General features: G+C 41.4%; 1 protein-coding gene across 2 annotated transcripts in view; it reads left to right on the forward strand.

Moving 5' to 3' along the window:
- Positions 1-24,999, forward strand: part of RORA (RAR related orphan receptor A) — a 366,227-nt gene that overhangs the window by 325,001 nt on the left and 16,227 nt on the right. For both annotated transcript variants that reach the window (XM_068409957.1, XM_068409958.1), the window contains one exon: positions 16,539-16,624. In XM_068409957.1, coding sequence (XP_068266058.1) covers positions 16,539-16,624 — 86 coding nt within the window. The remainder of the gene's footprint in view (positions 1-16,538; positions 16,625-24,999) is intronic.

Raw genomic sequence — 24,999 nt, forward strand, 5'->3', positions numbered from 1 at the left:
TAATATAAATAAAAACTTGTACTTTCTGTGGAAAGCAGTCACAACTCCCCAGACAGATTTTTTCTACATGGATGTTCTTCCCTGATGTCAAGGTTTGCAATATATCTGTTTGTATTTTTTATTCATTTTAGAACTTTTTCTAGCAGTGTTTCCGAAGTAATACTTTGGGAAACACAGATCTGGAAAGAATCTGGCTGCTTGTTAACCATTGAGATGCTACCAGGAGCGTTCTTACAGTTGTACCACTGGTTAATAAATTGCTAAGGTAAGAACAGTAGCTGTCTCTGCCTCTGGAGAGTCAAGTACCAAAACGAACAATAATTCTTCACTTTGTCAAATGGTTTTTACAATCATTTGGAATGCTTGCTTAGAGAAGCTTATTTTACTTAATGAATGCTCCATTCAGGAATAGGGAAACTTTAGGGCTGAGCTGAGCCAACAGTTCTTCTTTGTGGAGTTTGTTTCCTCTCTTTTCACTTCCATTATTCTCAGAAGACCTCTGGCTGCTCCCCTGCTTACCTCTGCTTCCATTTGTCCCATGGGAGCTTTGGATCATCAAAGTTATGCTGCAAGTAGGAATGGGCGAGTTCTGGTTAAACGTTTTGGGTCTTTATCAAGGACAGTATAGTAACGGACCGTGTGTATGAGCCTTTTAAAATAGCACAGTGTTAAAACTGTATGAATTTGGAGTTGCCTGGAATTCCTTCTTGTCTATTTTCTGATGCGTGCAGAACACAAGCATAGGCAGAAACATCAGCAAGAATGATGGGTAAAGACCATCTTGAAAGGGTTGAGAGATTATGTTCGTCATTCGTGGTAAGTTATTGTATGGCTTCATTCAGCTCTGGTTACAAGGTTGTTTTCTTGTCCTGACAAAGCGATGAAGTGTAGCTCATTAAATGGTTTGGATTGTCTTTGGATAAAATGATTACAATAATACAGGTGCTGTTTCTGTTGTTTTCTTCTAACTTTTATCAAGCCTCCTCTATTTGAGGAAACCCAAATCCAATACATTCAATACTTGCCAGCTTCTACCTTTTTGGGTGATTTGGCATTAGAACCTAGTGTTAACGGGCTGAAGCAAGTCAGATTTTTCCTTTTAATCCATCAAATGCATTTAGCAATAGTTGACTCAATCATTTTACTCTGTTTCTCCTGTTTGTACTCGTATTCTACCCAATGTGTGTATTCTGCCCGGTTCTGTGGGACATAGTATTGTCTTCTCGTTATTGCACTGTCAAACTTGTTTGAAAAAGATGTCAGTATTCTCTGTTTGGTTTTTTGGTGGCCATTTTGCGATTTTTATAAACAAAAGTAATAAAGCATTAAGGCATTCATATAGATGTTGATGGTAAGTCAGCACATCATCAAGTTCCTTTGTTTTCAGTACTGGGTTTTTCAGCTTCGATGTGAGATTTTTTCCATTTAAAAACATGGGGATGCATCGAACACGTGCGGCCAGAGACTTACATAACATGAGTCATCCCACGTTGAGGTGAGGAAGCCATCTTAGAGCCAGGTGCCCGAGACCAGCATTGTGTTATCTCCATTGCAAAGATAACAAACGTTAAAATTTTAGCGTCTGATGGCCAAATGGCACAAGACCAAACATCATAGCATTTCTTTTCCCTGAGTGGTAAATCGTGTTAGATAATTCATGATGCACTGCTGTTATTTCTAGCATATGTGGGCCTCTAGTGGCATAGCAGATTTTCTTACCTCTGTAGGTGAGATGAAAAGCTGAACGAACTTTGAGAGCAGCAAAATACACCAGTAGCTACAGCGTAGTAGATGAGCTGATACTTCTTTGCTTATATCATTGTACTCCCCAGTGTGGTCAGAGTGGTACAGCTCTTATGCATTGTGCTCTTTGCCGTTCTGTTAGGAAGAAGCAGGATTGCAAAGATAATGGGTGAAGGCACTGGAGCATTCATGGCAATAATTTCTAAGAGCTGGAGATAAATAAGCAGGCAAAGTTGAAGACTTATCTGGGTGGGGGTATTAGCATTTTGAATACTCTCTGCACAGAAGCAGTTATCACTTAATTGACTTTACCTTAGGGAACACTAGAAAATCACTTCCCAGCCATAAAGGAAAAACTTCTGCACATCGTCCGTAGTAGTTGTGTTCTGCTGTACAAGAAACAGGCTGGTTTACTACCGATGTCACAACGGCGAAGGAAAAAGCCTGCCTCGGATCTGCCGCTATGCAAGCTCGGTTGTGATGGTCAGCATCTTGCCCTTCCTTTACATGTATTCTCATGATTACCTTCATTAGCTTGAATGACAGCTTCTCTCTCTCTTGATACAAGGAGAGAAAGTTACCGCCAAGCTGAGGGAGTGGGGCCTGTGGTCTCCAAAGGCTGATCTCTCCCAGACTGGTCCTTTCCCGAGGAGGGCAGTGGCTGCTGGAGCGGCTGTTTCAGCACAAGGCCCAGCTCACTGCCCACAAGGTGAAGTTGCAGCAGTTGGTCTGTGGGTCTGTCTGCCATGCACGCCCCTCCTCTCTGAGAGCTGGGCCTGCTCTGCTGCCCTTCCTGTGAATTTTGAAGCCAGCGGAGAATTCTGCATTCAGGGCCGCGGCGATTTGTGCTACAAATGGGATGGTAATTGCCGGCTGCCCTGAGAGGCCCGCGCCATGTGCAGCGTGCCCGTTTACCCGCTACACGCGTGGCTGCTGATGAAGCTCCCAGCTCCGGGCTGTCCCGCCTGTGCAGCGCCCAGGAGGTGGGCAGGCACGACTCGGGGATGGGCTGGAGAGGGCAGGGATGTAGGGATGGGATGGAGAGGGCAGGGACATAGCTACCTTTTTTCCTGCCCCATTCTCTCTGTCATCTGTGGAGGCGAAGGAGCAACGTAGGAACCAGGAGAAGAACAATTTGTTTACTTTGTTTCTAAACTTGCTTTTCAGTCTTCTGTCAGAAACAACGAGGGTTGTTTTGAATTTTAAAGGATTTTTGTGGAAAAATAATTGAATGATATTTAGAGAGGCTGCAGTCAGACCCGTCATTTGCCGCCTTTGGCAGAGAGCGGGCTGATCTCCTGCAAACAATACTGTGCCTGTATGAATCTAGAGAGTGAATTCTCACCAAGTCCATTACTGGACTGAGATGGGTGTTTGGTGCCCGAGCACCTTTGGTTTCTTACCATGCTGGTTTGCTGAAGGCGGACACTATTGTCAGAGTTGTGCAGCTGATGTCAGTGACACCCTCAACTCAATGGCGTCTTTTCCTATAGAATAGTTACCTGGTTTGCTTGTAGTCATTATTTTAAAATTTGCTATCTAAGCATGTTAGGGTTTTATTGGTATTATTCTTTCATCAGCAATATTGGTTACTCCATGCATTGTTTAAGAGCTTTTTTTTTTTTGCATTTCTTAGAGAGATTTGGCTTAGAGCAAAATCAGTAAGGGGAAAAGAATTAGGAAATCAAACCCTTCCTTTCCCTTTTTGAACCTCTCAGTTTTCCAACCTCAAATAAGTACATGAAAGGGGTTTAACAACTTCAAATTGGATTTTGGAATGTCAGATGACTCTAATAGCCTTTGTACACAAATAACAACAGAAGAGCTGATTATTGTTTCTGGGCTCTGCTATGCACTTATGTAATCATTAATCTTGGCACTTCTTTATCTCCAGCAGATTAGGAGGCCACTGTCATTTTGAAGACTGCCATTAAGTAGACTTTGTTAGCGTTTAAATATGTGAAGCTTAACTTTAAGCTTCCTTAATGTATGCAATGGAGGTATCCTGTGTATCCAGCATTGCAATAGAGCTGTTGCAGTAAGTTTCAGTCACATCTCTGCTGCCACGGTCTGACCTCAGACATGGTTTTGTGTACAATGTTTGTTAATCAGCATCTGAAGACACTTAGAAAGCTTTTTCAGCGTAAAGCATTAATATATCTGTTTGAAACAGCAAGCAAACTCACTTTATCTACTATGTTTCAGTTGGTTTAATCACTGAGAGGCAGGAAATTAAATGCTATGAAATAAGTAGACAAAAGAAAGGGTTTTAATGAAGGTCGTAGCACCTAATCTATTTGTGGCAAAGGAAGAGGTTTTGCTAGACCTTTTCTTTTCACAAGCTTGTAATCTTCTAAAACATTTTTTGTGGGCAACTACATTTTTTTTATTTCATGATCCTTGTCATGAAATGAAGATGGTTTTCAAACACTGAGGATAGTATATACAGACTCCATGAGGATATGAAGAAGCACAGAAGCAGAGTCAAGTCCAGGGAGATAGTGTGAGCATGGTTGGTGGGGGACAACACTGTAATACATGGTTCGAAGAACATGTTGGGGAAAAAAACTTTGGCAGGAGTGTTTTTGAGACTGTTTGATAGACTGGTGGTGGCTTTATTTTTATAGCCAGAGCCTATAAAATGTCCGTCTCCTCTGATACCATCCTGCATGTTCTCCCTCCTGGTGCAGTTTTTGGGACAGGTTGCAGCATTTTCCTCCTGTGCCCTTCTACAAGAGAACATCTGAGGGAGGAGAAAAATGCATGTGTGACTGCAGACTGGCAGAGCTGGCCGCCCTCCCACAGCTTCTTCCCGTCCCTGGCTGACTGGGCGGCCCCAGCCCCTTGAGATGAAGGACCATCGTGTAGCTTCATGCGAGTGAACAAGGTACCACTTAGATTACAAAGAAGAAGGTCGATCACCAGGAGACTGGAGTGATGGAGTCAATGGTTGAGAGAAGGGGAAGGGTGTCAGTTTGAAGTATGACAGAAATGCCTTGTAAAGCCTTTTCTAGGTGATGGGAGACTGATACAAAAGCTGTGGGTAGGTAAAAATTGTCATTAGCAAGAAGCATGTGTGGCCATACTTAGTGCAGCATGTGCAGCTATCTGGTTCTGTAGACCTATGTGATAGCAGGGTCTGGCGAGCGTGCATGCAACCCATCCAGGTTGTCTTGAGCGAGTGGTCAATGTGTGGGGGAGTGTGTATGTCTCCTTCTCAAAGCAGTATAATTAGAAAGATGCGGGATACAGACTTCAGAAGAACGTCTTGTGAGGTTTGAGGGAATCGGGTTGTGGTTTGCTTGTAAAAGCCGTATATCACAGGAGGAGTTGCAGAATTCATGCTCAGTATTGGCTGCCATGTGAATCTAGAAAGGAGGTGTTGGAGGGAGTTAATAAATGAGTGAGTGCAGCTAGAAGGCTTTACTGTTTAGAGTTCTGAAGTTGGTTTTGTTATTGTTCATCCCTTAGATGAATCATCTGAAAATGAAAATTTAAACTAGACATTTAGAGCGCACCTTTGTGAGAAACTAATGATTCCACTTGGCATACAGCATCAAAGGAAGCCTTTTTAATGACATAAAATTCGTGTACAGCCAAAAAGAAAAAGAAAATATCTTAAAAATGCGGATGTAGTCACTTCAAAATAATGGAATTTCTGGTCTGTGTGAAATACTTTTTTTTTGCTGCAACTTCTTCTTCTAGAAGTAAATTCAGGTTTTGAGTGTTTTTTTTTCATCAAAGCGCAGCTCCTTTGCAAGGAAGTGGCTTCTGCATCAGCCATGTTTGCCTGGCTTTAACTTAATCATACAAAGTCCCATTTCTCAATACATGCAGTGATAAGTCCTGCAATTTCTGCAGTGGCCAAACCCTTAATAAAATCTGTGCAGCCTGGCAAAACGGCAGGACAAAGCTGAATCGTGACAAACACTTTGTTTAAAGGGACACTTACCTTACAGGGTTCCCCCCTCTTCTGCATTTGTTACATATTCCTTTTTCCAAACTGACTGTCGCTATGTCTAGGGACATATTAAAGCGGAACGTGACTTGGCCAAATAGTAAGTATAGAGCAAAGTGTGTGCATTGTGACAGAGAACACGTGGTGGTGATGGGTTGCTAATCGGAGACAGCCTTCTAAGTAGTAGTATCAGGAATTATTAATGCTTGATCTGAAAGCTGTGTGCGTATGAGTAGAAGGAATGAAATTGCAGCATTATCTAGAGTTAGCTGGTGCTGTAGTCTCATTGACCTAATGTCCCTTTAACAATTCAGGAGCCTGTCACCTTGTTAATGAATTTAGTTGAAATTGTTAATAATTTTGGCACTATGTTGCAAGTGATTAGCTTTCCCAGGTTCTGGGGTTTTTTTTGATCTAGTAACTGTATGCGTCGTTTGATTTGTGCTAGTAGATAACCTAATGAGACCATTGAACTGAGATGTAATTTTGCAAATGGATAGCACAAATGTACGTAGCTTCTTAACAAAATCGAATGACTGAGGTTTCAGATTGTATAAAAGGAAGTCTAAGTACCCTTTTACCACTGTTCTAAAAAGCTAGTAAAAGATCCTTCCTTAATGAACGCTAGCGTAATTTAGCTGGCAACTAAGTTACTCTTGTAATCCTGCATGCAGTAGCTATACGCTATGTAATAGGGAATAAAATGATTGCCTTCAAAGCGTTGATCATTTAAGACTGTTTGTGAGCTATGAAAAATAATTCAGGTAAAGGTTGTCCTGTGATAGGTCTAGCTGACTTGCTGAAGTGGTGCTTAAAATTGATGAGCAGTTGGTAAGTTCTTCTTTGTTTTCCTACTGCATGCAAATAAACAGAAATGTTAAGATGTTCCCCTAAGCCAGTACATCTAATTAGGGAAGAGAAGGTGGGAGGGCTGTGTTGGAGTTAACACATTCCAGTCTTCAGAAGGCCAGCTCCTACACCTGAGAGTAGGAAATTTCATATAAAATGGGGCTCTGTGCATTAATCTGTGGAGCAAATGTCAGAGGTAATTTAGATTTTCACTCTGAAATGCTACATTTTTAAACTACTTTCTTTATTAAAATCAAGTCTTTATTAGTTTCTTCCAGAGAATTGGAAATTGAACAGAAGTACAAACACATTTAAGCTTTTCGGTACAGGTTTCTTTTTGGTGGGAGGGGGGAGAATGGATTTAGTATTGTTCAGCTAGCTCCAGCAAATAAATGTACTCTGGATTATGTTCTCCTGAAAATTTCACTTTCTGTTTTCCTCTCCATTAATACTACAAAATGAAAGACCAACATACAGACACTAGGAAGGAGACATCAGTGTAGATTTGCTTTTCCCAATGTAAGAGAAAAATAAGTTGCAAAGACTATGAGAAACCTCAGTGTGATTGAGTGCATAAGGGCACTTTCCGTGCCTCAAAGTGCACGTGCGTCTTGGCCTACCAGCTTACTTCTTTCTTTTTTTATTTGACACACAATATGCCTTGGTCTGTTCTAGCAGCACAGCAGCGTGGTCTAGATTGTATCATAGTAGAACTGTGCTTATGCCCCTGCTGCAGGGGTTCCTCTTCACAAATGCCCAAGGTTAGTGGTTATCTGTAGGAAGAAATTAAGGATGTCAAAACCTGAGCGAACTCTAGAATCCTGTAAAAACAGAGCATTGGACCAACATAAGCACTAGCTGCTGCTTACTGAATAAATGCAGTAGCAAATTAGAGCAGAAGTAGTCAGTGTTGGCAGTTACTGTGGTAATAGCTCACACCTATGTTGCTTCTAAAATTTGTATATTGTGTAATTTTGTCAAGAGCAATGTTTTGTAGCTGTGCAATTAAACCTGTAAGCTTTGTTTGTAAAAGTTAAAAAGGAAACTAACAAAGTTCAGACAGCCATCAGTACTCTTATGTAGTTTTGTGGCAACTTTTATCTAAGCAATGCAAAACGCTGGCGATTTGTTCGTCTGGAGGTCTGCTCACTGATTTCTTGGGTCATGAGACCAGGACCCAAGATCTGGCAGCAAGTACCAGGCACCTAAGATAGCTGTAGATAGAGGTAGAGATAAAGGACAGTTATTCTGATTACGTAGATAGAGAAAAGGAGACACCAACTAGTGTCCCCATTCACACAGCAAATCAGCTCTAGAATGAGGATTATATATAGTATGTATTTCTTGACATGCAGTTCAGGGCTTTGATTAAAACTATATTATATTTCATTAAAGAGAGTCACACAGTTGCAGTGTCAGTGTGTCTTCTTTTCTTGTGAAAAACTGTTTTTCTGAATCGCTTTATTTAACAAGAATTACATTTAGCCTGGTCTTCAAATTAATCGTACTCGAAACTGTGTTCATCATAGCCAGTATAACTACTGTTAATTTTCAGCCAGAGAAGAAGGGGAGAATAAAATGGTTAAATGTTTATTCATAAGCCAGCAAGAAAGTGATAAGTCAAAATATTATGGGACAAAAGTGGCATTTTATGAAATTTGGAAGTCATTGCATAGCAACACTTTCCCCTTCGTTCTTTCCCATTTTTGTTCTATGCCACTAAGTTTGGTTACTGTGTCTTGTTACTGTGCTTGTGTGTTGTGTCTAGTGAATGAATCTTCTCCTCCACTATAAAAAGATAGAATTTGTATTCAGAGGTGGTGCTTCATTTTTTCTTGGTTTTATCTTCTCCTCAAAAGAGTTAGTATCGTTATTCTCTGTCTCGACACGGTGTACATCTCTTGGTGTATATTTCAGCCGTCTTCATGATTTGTGTTTGATTTAAGTTGATGAAAGTAGTAACAAAGCTGGAGCTTTCGAAACTCCCTAGACTTCACAAACCGAGATGATGTTAGTTGTATGCCCCAGGAAGTAATGAGAGATTGATTCTCCAAAGAACGACTTTTCTGTGCTCCTGGACAACTGAACACATCTGGATGCAGCAGTCTTGATTATTTTGAGCCTAGACTTGTAGTTCAGTGGTTTATATTATAGTTTGGTCTGTGGTATGGTTTCATAATGTGACCAGGGTCCCAAGCAAGAGTTGTCTCTACCTGTCATTCCTTCAACAAGGGAAATCAAATCATCTAGTTTTCAGCTGCACAATAGATTGGTGGTCTTTTTCCCTCAAAAATACAAGGAAAAATATGTCTGCAGTTGCTTGGTGATACAAATGTTGAGATATGAAGTTGCATTGCTGGGTCAAAAAAGAATGAGAATATTTCTGTATGGATAAAGCCAAGACAGTAGGGAGAGATAAGACTCTCATACCGAAGGAAAATAAAAATCACTTAGTGTTGCACACCTGACTGAGAGGGAGCAAACATCATCTCTGAGTTCCTCTGAAAACCCTAAATCAGTTTTTAGCTTATTTGTGCTCCTAAACACTTGCAGAAGTTCTAGATTGTTTCTGTTGGGATTTCTTTTAGTTTTAATTTTTCTTTATAAGAATTAAGAATATTATGATGTTCTATTAAGGTTTTTCAGCAATTTTCTATTTGAATATAACATTAAAAAATACATAGAGACCTCACCACCACAACTTCACAGAAATAGTTTTGCCTGTTAGAGAATCCAAACCGTTTTACATATAGCCGCCTTTCATTAGGCGTTCAAGTGTCTTCATTGAAGCCAGTGCTTCATGTAATAGCAAAGCTTTAGTTCTTTAGATTAAAATTTGTGTAAGTAAAATTTCGTGGCTTAAAGTGAAACACTAAATATAAACGTCAGTGATCTTGGCATGAGAATATGAGCTCCTACTGCACTGTTCCCTTCGACATGTCCAAATCAGTAACAGAAGTTGAAAGAATTTAGATTTATTCCTAAAAGTCAGTCTTGCAAGCCCCAAATGTTGCTCCGTAGTATTTATTGTGCATCTCCTTTAATACTCTTTGAAGCCGAATGTTTTTAGCGTTACGAAGTGCTGCACAGTATCAAGTGACCTACTAAGAAGGATCCAGCTATGTTCAGGCCCAAAGATCTAGTCTTGGCATTGCAGCATTTCTGCCTTGTGTGTTTGAGGTGTTGCTCATACTTTACTTTTAATTAATACTTTGGTGGCCATGTTCGTTTCTACTCCACCCATCACACCCACAGACTTCAAAGGATTTGTACCAGCTTAACCTCAGTATTTATTTTATTTTATTACTAGTGTGATTTCCTAAGGAAACAAGGCTTGGAGAGGTTGTTTGTGTTTGTCTGGTTTTCTGCCCAGTCCTCCTTGTTTCCAAAACCACTTCAGCCAAGCTCGAGAGCATCAACAGTCCCAAAGATGTGTTCCTACACGTTTCAGGAAAATTGAAAAATATACCCAGAAAGATACCCAGCTAATACCCTGCTGAGGGATACTGCACAGCCTGAGCTTGGCTATCGACTGGAGAATCTGTAAAGGAGGGGACGCAAGGAATGTCCCACGTGCTGGGAAAGCTTCTGCTGGCATTTCAGCCTCACTGGGCCCCAGAAAATCCAGCTGTGAGATACAGATCTCTAGGCTACCAGGCTTTGTTAGTTCTTCTCGGGAGCTACTTGTTAGTAGCTGTATCATTGCAATCTCCAGCAGGCCTTCTCGTGGCCAGAAGGCCAGTATGGTGGGGATTGTATATAGAATAAACAAACCTTTCACACAAGGAGTGGGCAGGTAAATGCCATCAGCTCTTGATCAAAACACCTACTGCGTGTTCTAAAAATGCCTCGGACATCTACCAACCAGCCGTCATCCTTAGAAGTACACGGGGTTTAAGGATTTTAATACATATGAGTGGACAGGTGGTCACTTAAAGTAGTCTGTTCCTGGAACGGGCAGAGCTGTGCTGCCACTGGCTTTCGGTTTAGTGGAATTGCAGCGTTTGTAAGCTGCAGGTGTTCAGAGGCAAGTAATTTGCAGCCAGCTCAAATTACTTAGGGTACATGACAGAGCAAATTATTTAGGTAATGAAGCTGAAAATGCAGGAAGATTAGAATATTATATAGTAAAATCGTTCCTTGTTAATTCAGTTTGTGATCAGATATTATGTTGCTTTAAATACCACATTACATGCAGTACCCTTGTTTGAGTCAATGAATATGTATGAGTATGTCAGTGAGTATGCATGCCTCCTAATTTAATCAATATCCTTACAAGCAGCACTAGTAGTGATGTCTGGCACAAATGGCATCCCTTTAGAAGCAGGTTAGCCCAATTTGTGTATGTATCATATTTATTTGAAAGCCCTTCGGAATTAGCTGCAAAATTGTACATACCCTGTGAAGTGGGGGGCAGGCCAGCCACGCTCAGGGCAAGGAAAGTAAACTTTTCTTGCAGTCAAAGAAGGGATAACTTCTTAAGGTGTACCCTGAGACCCAGGAGCTCCCAGCTGCAGTCCTGGTTGTTGTTCATACTCCACATCCGAGCCTCGAGGAAAGTCCTCAGTTCAGCTAGGAATTTCGGTGGTTTCCCCAGAAAGCCAGTGGATCGGAGAAGGATGCTCCATGCCATAGAGGTTTTAAGAAATAGAGACCGGTCTGGCAGACTAACCAGGATGTGCTTAAGTCCATCTTTACTGAGTAAAAAAGGAATGTGTATACTTGGCATTTCTTGATATTGCTGCCTTGAGAGCTGAAGGGTGGGAGCTGTGATGGGGAACTCCATAGAAATGCTCTTATCTCAATGGTGCCAGTGTACACAGGCGATGGGAACCCTGTGTACCACGGGAGGGGAAGGGAGCACTTCCTACACAGGTTTTCCTTTCCAGAAAATGCTAATTTTTTAATTCAGAAATAGGAAGAGGCAGTAGGATTCACCTAACTTTCACCTTTTAAAAGTTAGGCTTGTGATTAAGGTATCGTTAAATTCTTTCTCTGGTGAGTGGAGAGGAGGCATCTCCACTCAGGGCTTCATATCACTTGTCTTGAATGAGATGAATCATGCCCCTTCTCCCTTTTTCATTCTCGCTTTCTCTCTCTCTCCCTTCCTCCTTTCCTCATCACTCTAGAAGCAGACACGACAATTAACTTCAGCTAATTACCCAGCTTTCAAGATAGCTCAGGTTGGCTAGCTGAATCTCACCTATAAGGCAGGAATGGGGACCAATTTTTGCTTCCATTGAAGAGCCCTTCCCAGGATACCAAATCTCAGACTTCATACCCGTCATGAATTGGAAAAAATAATGGGATCTGTATGAATGTACAATTTTAAAATAACAGTGTGAAAGCAGGAGAAGGAATGGGAAAATCCTTCTTCTATCCCAAGACAATTAATTCACTAGAAACAAACATTTAATTCAGACACACTAATGAGGAGGAAAAAACTTCTGTCTTTGGAGAATAATTTTTTCTTTTGAAAAATGTTTTCTTCAGGGTGGACTGGTAATACGCTTTCCTGTGTTGAGGCTCAATGTGTTTCTACTTAAATGGCAGAACTGGGGAGAAAGATGCCCCGTGCTTTACTTGGCTATACGGGCTCTGGTGCTGACTGGGGTCTGCCCAAGGAGTTAGAAAGGAAGAAGCTAAAGATTATGATGAGCTTGTGCAGAGCATTTCCTTACAAATACAGAATTAGATTTCTTTCCTTCTCTGCTGCTCAGACCAGACAAGGAATAAAGCAGCATTTCATAATGAGGGAAATAATAGAGGGAGAGGCTGTCTAGAGGGTTTGGTTGGGAGAGGGAGCTTGAAAAAGGCAGGCAAGCCCAGAGAAACTGTTCCAGATTTGGGGAAAGAAGTGAGGCTCGGAGTAGGAGGGAAGAAGGCATATTCTTCTGTTCCAGATGCCAACAAAAGATGTCATTCAGTGCGCTCTCTGGTTGTATGGTAGGCATGTTCAGTAGGAATTAGGTGGAGGCGATCATGTAATTTAAGCATACCAGAGCTACTTCAGACAATTGCCAAGTGAAGACACAGTGGATGGAGGAAGAAGAAAGGTTCAGGGGAAAAACACAGGCTTTTTTTCCTGTAATCCTTGGGCTGAAGTTCCTGTTCTGTCTGATTGTGAGCAAATCAAAGAGTCTGCACTCAATTTTCCCACTGTAAAACGAAGCTCATACGATGACACAGCAGAAGGAAGATTACCAGACGTTCCAGTGATAGGAATAGCCACATACACTGAGGGATCTCAGTGGATGTCAGATGCCCTTTCTGACGGAGATGAGTTTGCCTTGTGTTTGACATCAGTGCGTAAGGATTACTACCTCTGGCGCTTGGTGGTCACTTCTCTCTCTCAGGAGCCATTTCTGTAGCAACTTGCCGATGCTTGCAGTGGGGCTCTGTGCCTGAGCTTGCGTTTGTTGCTCTTCGTGGTTGGTTTGGGCTTTTATTCCTATTCATTGCTGCCTTTGGCACGGGACATCCTTCGTGTAGTATTCTGGAGCACTGTTATTTCAGGGTGTGAAAGTATCTGAGGCCCTTAATCTGGGAATACAAACTACATCTGTCACCTGGGTATCTGTAGCGGTTTCTAAGCAACCACAAGAGTTTATTTTTTTTTCTGCAATTCATATTTAAGAAATAATTTGCTCATGCATGAACCAGAATCAGCCCAAGCACCACCCCAGGAGACAGAAATTGTAAACTGTAATTTAGGCTAATTCTAGTCTAAAGCATGAATTAGAGTATTTTATATAATCTTGGAAAATATACCATATAAATATATGTAAGCACAGAACAGGTACAATTAATGTGAGCACAGTAGGAAGCTTTAAGTTTAAACTCTGGGAATGTGAGAAACCAAGCTGGAACATATTCTTGACATGTAAAAATATTTCCCACCTGCCTTGTTTGCATAAGAACAAGGTTTTAGCAAGTACATATTTGCATGTCAAAGTTAAAAGTGGGGAAAATATTTTTGCCCTTGTAAGAAAAATGCATGATCTTGGCAGAGGCAATTTGCGTTTAGTAAGTTTAAAATATCTAAGTCCTTATATGCTATATGGAAAGTGTATGAACTTGCGACAGGGCTTCCATTTCAATGAGTTGATTTGCAAAGGCGAGCACGTGGAGCAGTAATTGATCTGATGTCTTTCCGTGCATTAATTTGTAATACAATGGGCTGTGGCAGTCCTGAGCGATTTATGCTTCTGAGTTTCATCCCACTGTCCTGTATCTCAGAGTGAAACGATAAGTTGAAGTTTGAAATGCTGCATGCTTAATTGAAAGTAAGTACCTGGAAGAGGCAGTACATTTGAGGAAATCTGGAATTGTAAAATTATACCTGATTTGGTGTCACTGCTCATAGGCACAGTGGTCAGCAAATGCTGGCACAGCTGGAGCCTGTGGATCTGTGGAGATTCTCTTCTAACAGTAAAACACCCTGGAAAATGCATTTGGGACTAATTATGGCACCTTTTAGACTATTAGTAACCTAGCTCTAGGCCATCACTTTGAAGGCATGTTACATTCCTTCAGAAACACTCTGCAGATGTCCTGTTGCTTAAGAAATCGGGATTGCATAGACAGGCTTCATGGGTGACTTAACTAATGTGCTGGAGATTGTAGATAAACAAGATCCAATTATATCATACCTATTCAAAATAAGGCAGTAATTATGTATATAAAAGTGAAACGTGAAAAAGACATTGCCATGTAGCTGTTGAGATAAGCCTTGTCACTGCCCTGTCAAAGGAGCTGGAGAAGGCTGCTGCTTCACTGTAGCAGAGTAGAAAAATAATCACATATTGAAAAGGCACAACGGGGAATCAGTAGCTCTGTTGCGGAGTTTGCCCACAGGATTGCTCTCTGCCTCTGAACTGCTCATGATACAAATTTTGAGTTTCTGTGGATTTCAGTCTGTTGTTCAATTTGTTGATGAAAAGTGGGGTTACGGTACCCTTTCTGCTCGGAGCTTTGTTGGCAAACGTAATAACTAATGTAACACGTTAATAAAATAGCATACGCTTTATTTTTCCCTTTTATTAGGTCACTTCCTGCTCCATTGTGTTTCATGTGTTAGCTGAGAGCAAAGTGGTATTCAAACAGTTTTTGTAGGACTGCAGGGAAGAAGTATTTTCTTTAAGTGTCCTAAACAGACCTTATAATTTCAGCCTATCATTTTGTTGCTGCAGGAAAGGTGGGGGATTAAAGGCCAAGAATGCAAAGATCCTTATGATGGAAGCAGATGCAAGTGGTGTCCTGCTGTATAAAGTATTTTGAAAAGTTGCTGATATGGAACTGTCAGGAAAACAGCAATGTAGTCCCATAGCTGCTGGGCACTGCTTTCCTCAGCACAGCGTTTTAGCGGCTTTTAGGTTCCTGGGAGCAAATGGGTACTAGTCGGGTACTACTCAGCTGCTCCAATCATTGCATTTGATGGCATCTGGAGAATATTTTGAAGGCGTATTTTAGCACAGTCAGTGCTGTGCTAAAAGTGGTCTGGTCTTCTAGTTCAAAACCTTACAGTTTTGGCCTGAGCCTGAGCTATGATGTCGGGCTGCAACGAAACAGAGCACACAGTAGCTTTGGAAGATAATTCTTGTTTAATAATAAGCAGTCGGTTAGGGATATAATGGCATGTAAAATGCAATGTTTGTGTGAGTGGACGGGACTTTCTGAAAACAGAAAAAACATTAAGAATACAATGAAAGTTAAGCTAACGCATTGTAAGGCAGTATTAGATGAGATTTTATGTGTTGTCACAGTCTGGATAGCCATAAACTGGCTGAAATGAAAGCTCTCAGAAACAATCGGGCGTCTTGTGAATGGATTTCAGTTCCTCACAGGAGATTAACAGCGCTTCTGATTGTTAATGTATCCCAGTCAGAGACACAGCAAGAGTTGCCTTTGTACTCCTGTTCGGACCAAGACAGTTCAGGAAGAGTAGCGTAGCCTGGTTAACACCATTGCAGCAGAGAAAGGGCTTTCTTGGGATTTTTAGTTATCTACCTAATGTGTACAGTCTGTGTTTCTGTGAGCACGTGCAAGCGTATGTAAGGGGTGGACTGCTGGCCTTTGATAGTGCAAAGCACTGCCTCGGCACGGTCCCATCCAAAAAGCCTTGCCAGCAAAATGACTGCAGCCATATACTCTAAAAGCAGTCAAAGAGGTATTCCTGAGCGCCCAGGAGTCCCTTCTTAAATCCGTGTATTCAGATGAGAGGTTGCTGTGATTGAGAGATACATGCAGAGAGTTTTGTCACACACTAAACTGAATTCAGTAGGTATGTTTTATATGTGTGAAGGTCAATTTAAAAAATCAGGGCTTTCATGTCACGTATCTCTATGGCATTTTCCAGACTGTGCCAACTCCTTTGTTTTTTTGTAAGCTGACTAGAATACTGCTGTATTTTCCTCCCTCGTCTGTTCTGTGGTAGCTGGTACCCAGCTATGTACTGATAATTCACTTCCAGTTCAGATACGTGACTTTGGATTTCTTGTGTAAAATGCAGTTGCTCTTTCCCTTGTCACTTGTCTTTCGGATTGGCCAGTCGGGTGACCTGGATGGCACAATGGTGACCCCCTGGTAAAGGTGCTGCGTTCCTTTGCAGACAGGACAAACTTCAAAATTACCTTTTGCGATCTCACAGAAGTAAGATTGGACTAAACCTTCCTCGTGTCGTCTTAGCTCTTTGGCCAAAATGTGAACTCTCCTATTTCTGGCTTTGAAATGCTGATTCTAGCCTTCTTGTGGGTTCTTAAGCACCTTCTCAAATGACCCATTTTAATAACCCAAAAGCTATTATATAATGAGCAGCCATAATTTAGTCCAAAGCTCCAGGGGACCCTCACAGTTCGGCAATGAATAGTTAATGCAGTGTAATGTTTAGCAGGTTATTAGTTTTCACTGTACAAATGCTGATCAGGGAATGCTTTTATAAGGTGTTTAAAAGAAAATGTAATTAACTGGTTGCGTGCTTCTGTTGCAGCTCAAATTGAAATTATTCCATGCAAGATCTGTGGAGACAAATCATCAGGAATCCATTATGGTGTCATTACATGTGAAGGCTGCAAGGTAAGCTTCTAAAATATTAAGTCTTAAAACAGCATTTAGCCTTGATAGTGATTATTTTCCTTCCTTTTTTAAAGAGCAAGCCTTGTGCCGAAGGTGGATTCCATTTCAAAGAATATTAAATGAGTCGGGGATTCTGAAGTACTGGGTTTATTTGGGTTTTAAATAGGGCATTTTTGTGACACACACACACACAGAGGTTTCAGGACAAGCTTTAAAAATCATGCAGTTGTGCTGTGTGCACCACAAACTGTCTCTCTGTGAACAAGCAGAAGAGGTACAAAAAGATGATCAGCTTCTAGCGTACCACAAAGAATCTGTTCTCTGGATTCATTTGAGAGGGAGTTTGGGGCTTTCTTGAATCTCCCTCTCCTTTTTTGCTTTGTAAATTGCTAAGAAGCAGTGTTGAAATATGTGAGAGCTCTCCAACTTTTCAATTTTCTTTTGTAATGTACTACTGTTACAAATCTGTTCTGTTTGGTATGGAAGGTGATGTTGCACAAATAGCACATGCTACTGTGTTAAGCACACTCAGGTCTTCCTGGAAGCAGTGCCTGTTCCTTGCAATGCAACCATTGCTCTGTAAGGCGTAGGCTTTGGATTTTTTCCTGGATTTGTACCTTCGGTAACTCTAGTGAACAAGGATTATACTAGAAGCATTTATATTTTGTTTAGTTTGTCTCTCATGACCAAGACTAAATCGGACAATGCTAACACTAGGCCAGAGTGCTGTGAAGCTGCTTTTTATCATGAGTCCAGAATTAGAGCGCTAGCGTGGGAATGGCACGGTGTGCACAGCTGTGCTCTGCCTTGCTGCTTTCTTCATGTATGTACATGTTGCAATCCCATGCTGATAGGTTTTCCACTGTTAGTCTATGCTTTAGGTGTGAAGAATTTATATTTATAACAGTTTTTAGTCTGCTCCCCTGACATGCTTGATACTACCACCCGTCTTCAAAAAGTAACATCCTTGCCTTCACGTTATTGAGATTTCTTTTGTGTTTTTTCAAGGAAGACTTTCGTGTTTTCATTAACACATTCTCTCAGTCTCATGGAAGCATTGGTAAGAAGGAAGGAAAAAAAACCCCACACACCAAGAATGTCAGAACGATACAGAACAGCAGTTTCTGCCCTTTGTAGCTGCTGTTGCTATGCAAAATGCAAGAAATGCACTAAAAATGCATTGGTAGTAAAGTGGTTACTTTTTTCAGCTTTATGTGGTTGAGCAGCATTTATCAAATTTCAGCTGTGTGAAGTGGCAGACATTTGCAGTGAGACTTCTGCTGTATTTTACTGTCTTGTCAAAGAGTATCAAGTTATGTTCAAGGTCCGAGACCTCTTTAATCCTTAAATGGTCTGGGACCTGTATACCTGAGAGACTGCCTCAAGATCCGTGACGAACATCGTTGTCAACAGACTGAGGTTAGCATAATGCTAACGCGCGTCTATGCAGAAAACAGGCCTTTCTCAACATGGCTTGTTGCAGAACAGGAACAGGCTGCCAAAGGAAAGGAAAGTTGCCAGCCGTATTATCTTCTGCTTCATCTGCATGCCGGTCTTTGGCCTTGCCTTCTCCTAAGTCCTGTGTGTGAGAACAGCCCCCACCAAAAGCAGCAGAAGGAAGAGACCATACTCGCAGTCACATTAGTTAGTACGTAGCTGGTAGGCACTCAGCACCGCGGGTAAGCAGCAGACGTAGCCATCGCGCGTTCCTCCATCAGAGTGACTGTACTTTCCCAGTAATAAACACAAACGTGAGTTGTTAGAAGAAAAGTCCTTTGTGTACCTCCAGCAGCCAGAATGACGGATGCTAGCCTGATCATGAGAAATGTGCGTGCAGTTCCTTATGTTTTGGAACAAACGGTTTTCCTTCGAATTCTCTACAGAGTTCTCTGGCAGCTCTGTGCAGTCCTTGGTCTGCTGCTGAGGATCCCCCCAGAACGGTCAGCTGGTGGGAAAGGGCAGAAGGGAAGGCAAGCAGGCAGGTATGCTCAGCCCACTGAAACCCGTTTGAACCTTGAAAGCAGAGTGTGCGCGAGTAAGACAGTGGCCCACTGAAGGAAGTTAGGCATTTTCTCCTTCTCCTGGAGTAGCAGAATAAAGTTTTCTAGCCATACAATTTCAGGCAGAATTTTCAAGCCAACGAACATCAACTTAGTTAACGAAGTTATTTCCCTTTCAGGAGGGAAACAACTGGGAAGCTCACTGTTCTTTAATGCCAGAGCCCAGATGACCTGCAAGTAGTGACAGATAGGGGAGTGCTAGTGGGCACAAGTCACAAGAAGGAGTTTAAATGATCACGGCCTAGACAGCATTTAAAACGCCCTACTGTAGCAGATGGATTTCGTTTGTGCTACGTTCTTCCACAGTAATGTCAACAAAGTCTCACCCAACAGAACTATTTTGGCTGGTGCAAAAGTTGGCATAGCTTGGCTTCTGCCAAGTGAGCCAGGTGTGTATGGGTATGTTTTTTTCGCCAGCTTTTCTGTGGCTACGATCTCTGCAGGTTTGAGCATGCTTACGTTGCTCTTCATGTTACGCTAAACCTTCCTTTGTAAGGAGTACTTTGCTGTGAAGACCTCGTTCACAGTCCTGCGCTCTGATTCCTGGAGCTGATGTCCTGCACCATCAGTCCCAGAGATGCCAGTGAGGTTCTGCACAGGTCCTACAAACCCTTCCATGTGCATCAGATGTCAGGATCCGGGCCTTAGTCATCAGAAGGGAGCAGATGTACTGCGGCCCTCTCAAGCCAGGCCTGTCAAGAATGATCCACAGGCAGCAATAGCAGCAGCAGCAGCAGCAGCAAAGTGGGCTGTTATCAGCTCTTCACCGTTTTTCACTCCAGTTTGGTGTGAACTTTAATGTTACTTAATAGTAATGTTAACTTAAGTGTTACTGTGTAAATACTAATAACCACCAGAAATATAATTTATTTAAAACCTAAAGTGAATTTTTGGTTGCAAAGACCTACTTTGCAATCCTGATCTGTATCATGTATGAAATCACAGACAAGCTTTTGTCAAATTGACTTTCGCTGATCCTGTTGCTCTTCTACAGGTTTGTGACCCTTGCATTTCACATAATTGAAAGTTTTCTGACCAGTTTTTGTTGTTACATTGCGTTTCACCTAACTAGAATTGAAGATTTGTAACGAAGCCAATTAGCGTTTCTTGAGTTTTCATTTCCTGCCTTGCTATGATGTTACTGGCTGTTTTATGAAGTTAGTGGCTGTGTTTTGCAAAAACATCACTGAGTACTCCCAAACCATCAACCTATTTAGCCTGATTTGAATCTGCCTTTAAAAAATAAAATTTAACACCCCCTCCTCTTTTTCCCCCCTAGTGAAAAAATTAAGTTTCTAGCTAGGCTCTGTTTTATACTTTATATAGGAGGGCTCCTGTGGCTTGTTGTAAATAAACTAAATTTTAAAAGAGAGGGCTTTTCTCTATCCGACCATTGCTGATACCCAGTTTACAACATGTGATGGGGCAAAAGGGAAGATGAGATGAATCTTATAAGCCTTTTACTCAGAAGCATGGATGAAGAATGACACAAAGACTGTACCATGACTCAGAAATAAAAGTTTATTCTCCTGTGTAAGATGGAAATACTACTATTGTAGTAGCAGTACTGAAAAAAATAGTATCTGTATGGAGCACTTCCTCAACTGCTAGTTGTGGGATCCCGTTAACAACCTTTAGCACTGTATTAGGGACCCCGCTGAGAAAGGAGACTGGTTTGTACACACCCATATGCTTTTCTCATAGGTGAAAGTTGAATCCAGTTCAGCATTGTCAGAAAATACCTGAATGCTTCAAAAGGACATAGCAAAGCATTTACTTTGAAATTAAGTTTTTGTTAATGAACTATGTCTTTTAATTTGCAGATGCAGTTACTTGCTTTTGCTGTCAATAGTGTCAGTTCATGCCCAGCTGACTCACAAATGCATTAGTGGGATCCCTCTCTTCACCTGACTGTACACAGTTGGTCTCATAAAACCATCCATGCGGGTCATTTCTGGGCATTTCTCACATTTTCAAAGGTTTATAGGTACTGGCTTTTGTCTCTTGTGTCTTTTAAGCCCTAAGATGGTCTTGGTCATTGTAACTACGAGGAGTGTCCGTCTTCGTTACTTCAGAAAGCAATACCTGCTGTATTGTCGCTTTCCATCTTGCATGACTTCTCTTCATTCGTTTCATTCATTCAGTTCCTTTACTAGCCAATTTTTCATCACTCTGTTGAGCATGGAGTGTCATATTGGCGCTGCAAACATTTCCCTCAAAGTCATGCTTTTGAAGCTTTTCTTTTAATTTTTTGCCTAGGCAATTTCAAGCAAAACATGTTAGAAAAGAGATGAGCCATATTACAGAAGGGGCTAGTCAGAAGCCTTGTATAACCTGATAAGCACAATCTCACTCCTGTCTTTATTACATATGTAAAACTGAACACTTTTTCTCTGTTTTCAGTGGCACTATCACTTTGTTATCAAATACTTTATTAACTGAGTTTATGAAACAATACTGTTGCAGCACTCTCCTCCCTTTACAACTAAAATATGTGCTCATTGTCATAAAAAGGTTGAAAAGCCAATTTGAATGTTCACCTGTCTTTCTTATGACAATGTATTTCCTGACGTTTCTTTGAAGAAAATTTGCAATAGTTTGCTTTAGAAAACAGTAAAAGAATGACCCCCCACACACTAATTGTTAATTGCTCAGAATATTGCAAAACTTAATGATACGTGGAAGTCTTTAAGTATTAGCCATAAATCATGGGATTATGAATAAGCCTTTGTTGTCCCAGGCTTGCATACAGTCATTCCAAAACGTCTGCCATTAGGATGCGGCAAGGCAGCTGTCAGCTGTTTTCTTGTAATTAAACAGCCAATGAGCAGCTAATTAAGACATGTGTATACAGAAGTGGAAGTGGGTATGTTAATGAACTGTAGGAATCAATTCATTAAATGAAAATTTGTCAAAAGACCAAACATGAGATCAGCGTTTCAGCCTGTGCCGCAGTGGAGAGGGAGTCTGTGCTGTGCCATTTGGGACATCGGGGAAGCACCACTGCCTTTTCCCCTGCTAAGGAGCAAGCTTAGACACAAACAACTGTAATGCCGAGCCACTGAGCAGTGAAGTTACTGAAACTATTAATAGACTTTGCGAAAACTGCTATTTACATTTCAAAGTTCTTTTTTAACAAGTTGTTATTCAAACTGACTTGCAGATGAAAAGTTCTTGCGCCCTTTTTTCCCAAACTTGATTTCTTGGCAGCATATGAAAACCCATATATTGTGTTGTATATAAATAGGAGTCTGAAATGCAGAGATGAAGCTATGGCTTGTGATCTGCTCTGCTCTTCTTCTGGCACTGTGTTAATACATCTACATAAAAAGGCAGACATGCAAAGCTCAATGACGCCTCATCAAAATCAGCTGGATCTTTCAGCTGCCAGAAGGAGGCAGGGCTCTTCGGCACTCACTGCCAGAGACCTTGGTTCAGACCGTGCCATCGGTCAGAGTGGTGTAACACGGTGACGTTTTTTAGTGCAGCAGTAGTTTCGTTCCTGTGTTTGATCAAGAGGGGTCCACTCTGCCTGCGGCCCATTAGGCAACCATCTGAATGTGAAATAATGGTTGTGAGCATGCATGCAATTAAGAGCATGTGGCCTGGGCTGGTTTGCATAATGCTTGAATGTATACACGTGTACCATGCATGCATCCACCTCCTCCTTCCTGGTGGAAAAATTATAGCTAGCTCTGTGCCTCTGGCAAAAGCAAGGAAATAGAACAACAGAATACAGTGTCTCTCCTTCTCTTCTTCTACAAAAGGTGTGGGGGGGACCAACCTAGGGAGAAACTATATGTACTTACAGAAGGCTCCTGTAATAGGGGCTTCCCAACATGTCTTACAATGATATGAGAGCCCAAGGACCACCACAAGGTTAGAAAACTCACAAAACAACAATGTAGAAGAACTTTGAGCATAAAGAACCCTCAGTTTAACTTCATTGTCAGTTCAATCCCAAATCTCAGATATCACAGAATCACAGAATCACTCAGGTTGGAAGAGACCTCTGGGATCATCGAGTCCAACCATTGCCCTGACATCACCATGTCAACTAGACCATGGCACTAAGTGCCATGTCCAGTCTTTTTTTAAACACATCCAGAGATGGTGACTCCACCACCGCCCTGGGCAGCCCATTCCAATGTCTAATAACCCTTTCTGAGAAGAAGTTCTTCCTAATGTCTATTTCTGAGCTCTGGACAAGGTCAGATTAATTTCTGAAGTTTGAGGCAAGGGATTTTTTTTTGCTTTAGCTACTGCTGATGTTTTCAGCATGCCCACATAACATTGTAGAGTTTGTTTCTAAAAGCACTATACTACATCTCTGGTTTGTAAAGTGCAAGTGCTTTTAAAGGCCCCAGTGTCAGGCAGTTCTGCTCTATTGAAAATTTAGCTTCAAGCTGTAACTTAGCTGATATATTGTACACTAAAATGTATTGAGCAGCTGGGTCTCAAGGGAAAATCTGGAAAAGCAAGCAGCCCAGTATTTTCTCCATCATAATACTAAAAATAGTCCTCAGCTTGACAAAACTATTCTTAATAAAGAGAAACATGCCAAACTGGCAATACAGACTCAGTATAGGTCTCAGCTAAAGGAAGACGTACAGATCTTTGAGGTTATTGCGCCAGGTTCATTTTACATACTGATTAAGCTGGCTTTCAGGATCTCAGTGGTGGCAGATGATTTCATACAGTTCATATGTGAGCATGTCATTCTGTGCAACTGTTAAAGTGTTTGGAGAACTGAAATTTTAAGGGACTGATAATGTGGAGATGCAGAACCTTGATCAGTAAGTCCCAGGTCAGGTCGATACCTAATCCTTTTTTTCTAGTGAATCGCATTGCACTTGCATGTGTGCTTGCACTGGAGTGACAGGCTCCACTAAGGGTGCTAGCAGACCTGGAAATTAAGCTACCTACTTACCTAAGAGTTGATTCCTCTGGAGGGATCAGTCATGATGTTGGAATGGTAGAAATTTCCGTGGTCTTTCAGTTTTTCTATAGGGTGAAATGCACGCAATCAGAGCTCAATATGTGCAATACTTTCAGTCTCAGTGATGATCATCTCACTATTGACAAACATTAAAAAACAGTTGAAAGTTCCATCATACAGAAACACAGACCAGAATAAATGGGTGGGAAACAATATACAGGAAAACAGGATTAAAGACAGGCGTCTTCAGTTTCCTTACTTTTTTTATACCCCATGTTTCCCCATTAGAGCTTTAATAAAAGGGGCATAATCGACAAAGACTGGTGCCCTCCTCATAGGATGGAGCAGGGGGCTTTATCTCAGTGTTATGTCATGTTTCTGTCTGCAGGAAGTTTGCTAGGAAGTCTCTTCCTTGTCATGCAACAGTCCTTCCAGCACTTGGTTTATTGCACCAAGTGTCTGGACAGAGTGTGCATGTGCTGAGGGACTCCAGAATGTGGCCTTTGAATAAATAAAAAAATCAGTAAAAGTCCAGCTTTCATTAAGAGGTGCCCAGCCTTTCTGAGGAAGTATTTTTTTTGCAGCACTGTTAATTAATCCATTATGTGGCAACACAAAACTAAAATACTGCGCTCGCTGATCTCCAGTGCCTCTTTAGAATGACTACATCTTCGCAGAATCCTTGTGAAGTCGGTATTACACACGCACCAGCTTACGTTTGGACAGTCTGTGGCAAAAAGGTGAAATGAACTTCAAAGCAAACAGCTGTCATAGTTCTCCATCTTCTGATGGAGAGAACTAAGCTGTAACTACTGCATCACCTTCCAGCGCTAACTTTCTTTGGAGATGGGTCTACCCACTGCAGTTGACTCAGAAAAGAGATAATACATAAACTCTGTTTCAGCTGCCCCCCTCCTTAAAAATCTAAATCCTGTACCGATTTGAACAAAACCTTGGTTGTCAGCATCAAACTAATTAAGAAAAAACATTTTTAAAACTTGTTCTTTGTAGAAGGAACTGCTCAGCATCATGCTCTGTATTTTTAAACACATACATACATTGGTGAGGCTGAACATCAGAGCCTGCCATTGTCATCTCCAAAGAACAGAACAGAGCAGCAGCCGTTGAATCCTCCCTATCTTGGAGATCTGTGCTGACCCAGGAAAGAGAGGAAACCAAGGAACTCCAGGTCTATAATTAGTTTTACCTCATGTGGAAAGAACTGGTGTACCATATGCAATATGGGATCTGTAAAACTAGTGAAAAAATGTGTAATTCCTTTGTGTGTCATAATATTTTTTTATTAACTGTTTCCTACCAGTTACTGGTTTTTGTTTGTTTCTAGGAGAGGGAGGGGAAAAAAACCCAAACCTCTT

The sequence above is a fragment of the Nyctibius grandis genome, chromosome 11, assembly GCF_013368605.1.
Source record: "Nyctibius grandis isolate bNycGra1 chromosome 11, bNycGra1.pri, whole genome shotgun sequence".
NCBI classification, from domain to species: domain Eukaryota; kingdom Metazoa; phylum Chordata; class Aves; order Nyctibiiformes; family Nyctibiidae; genus Nyctibius; species Nyctibius grandis.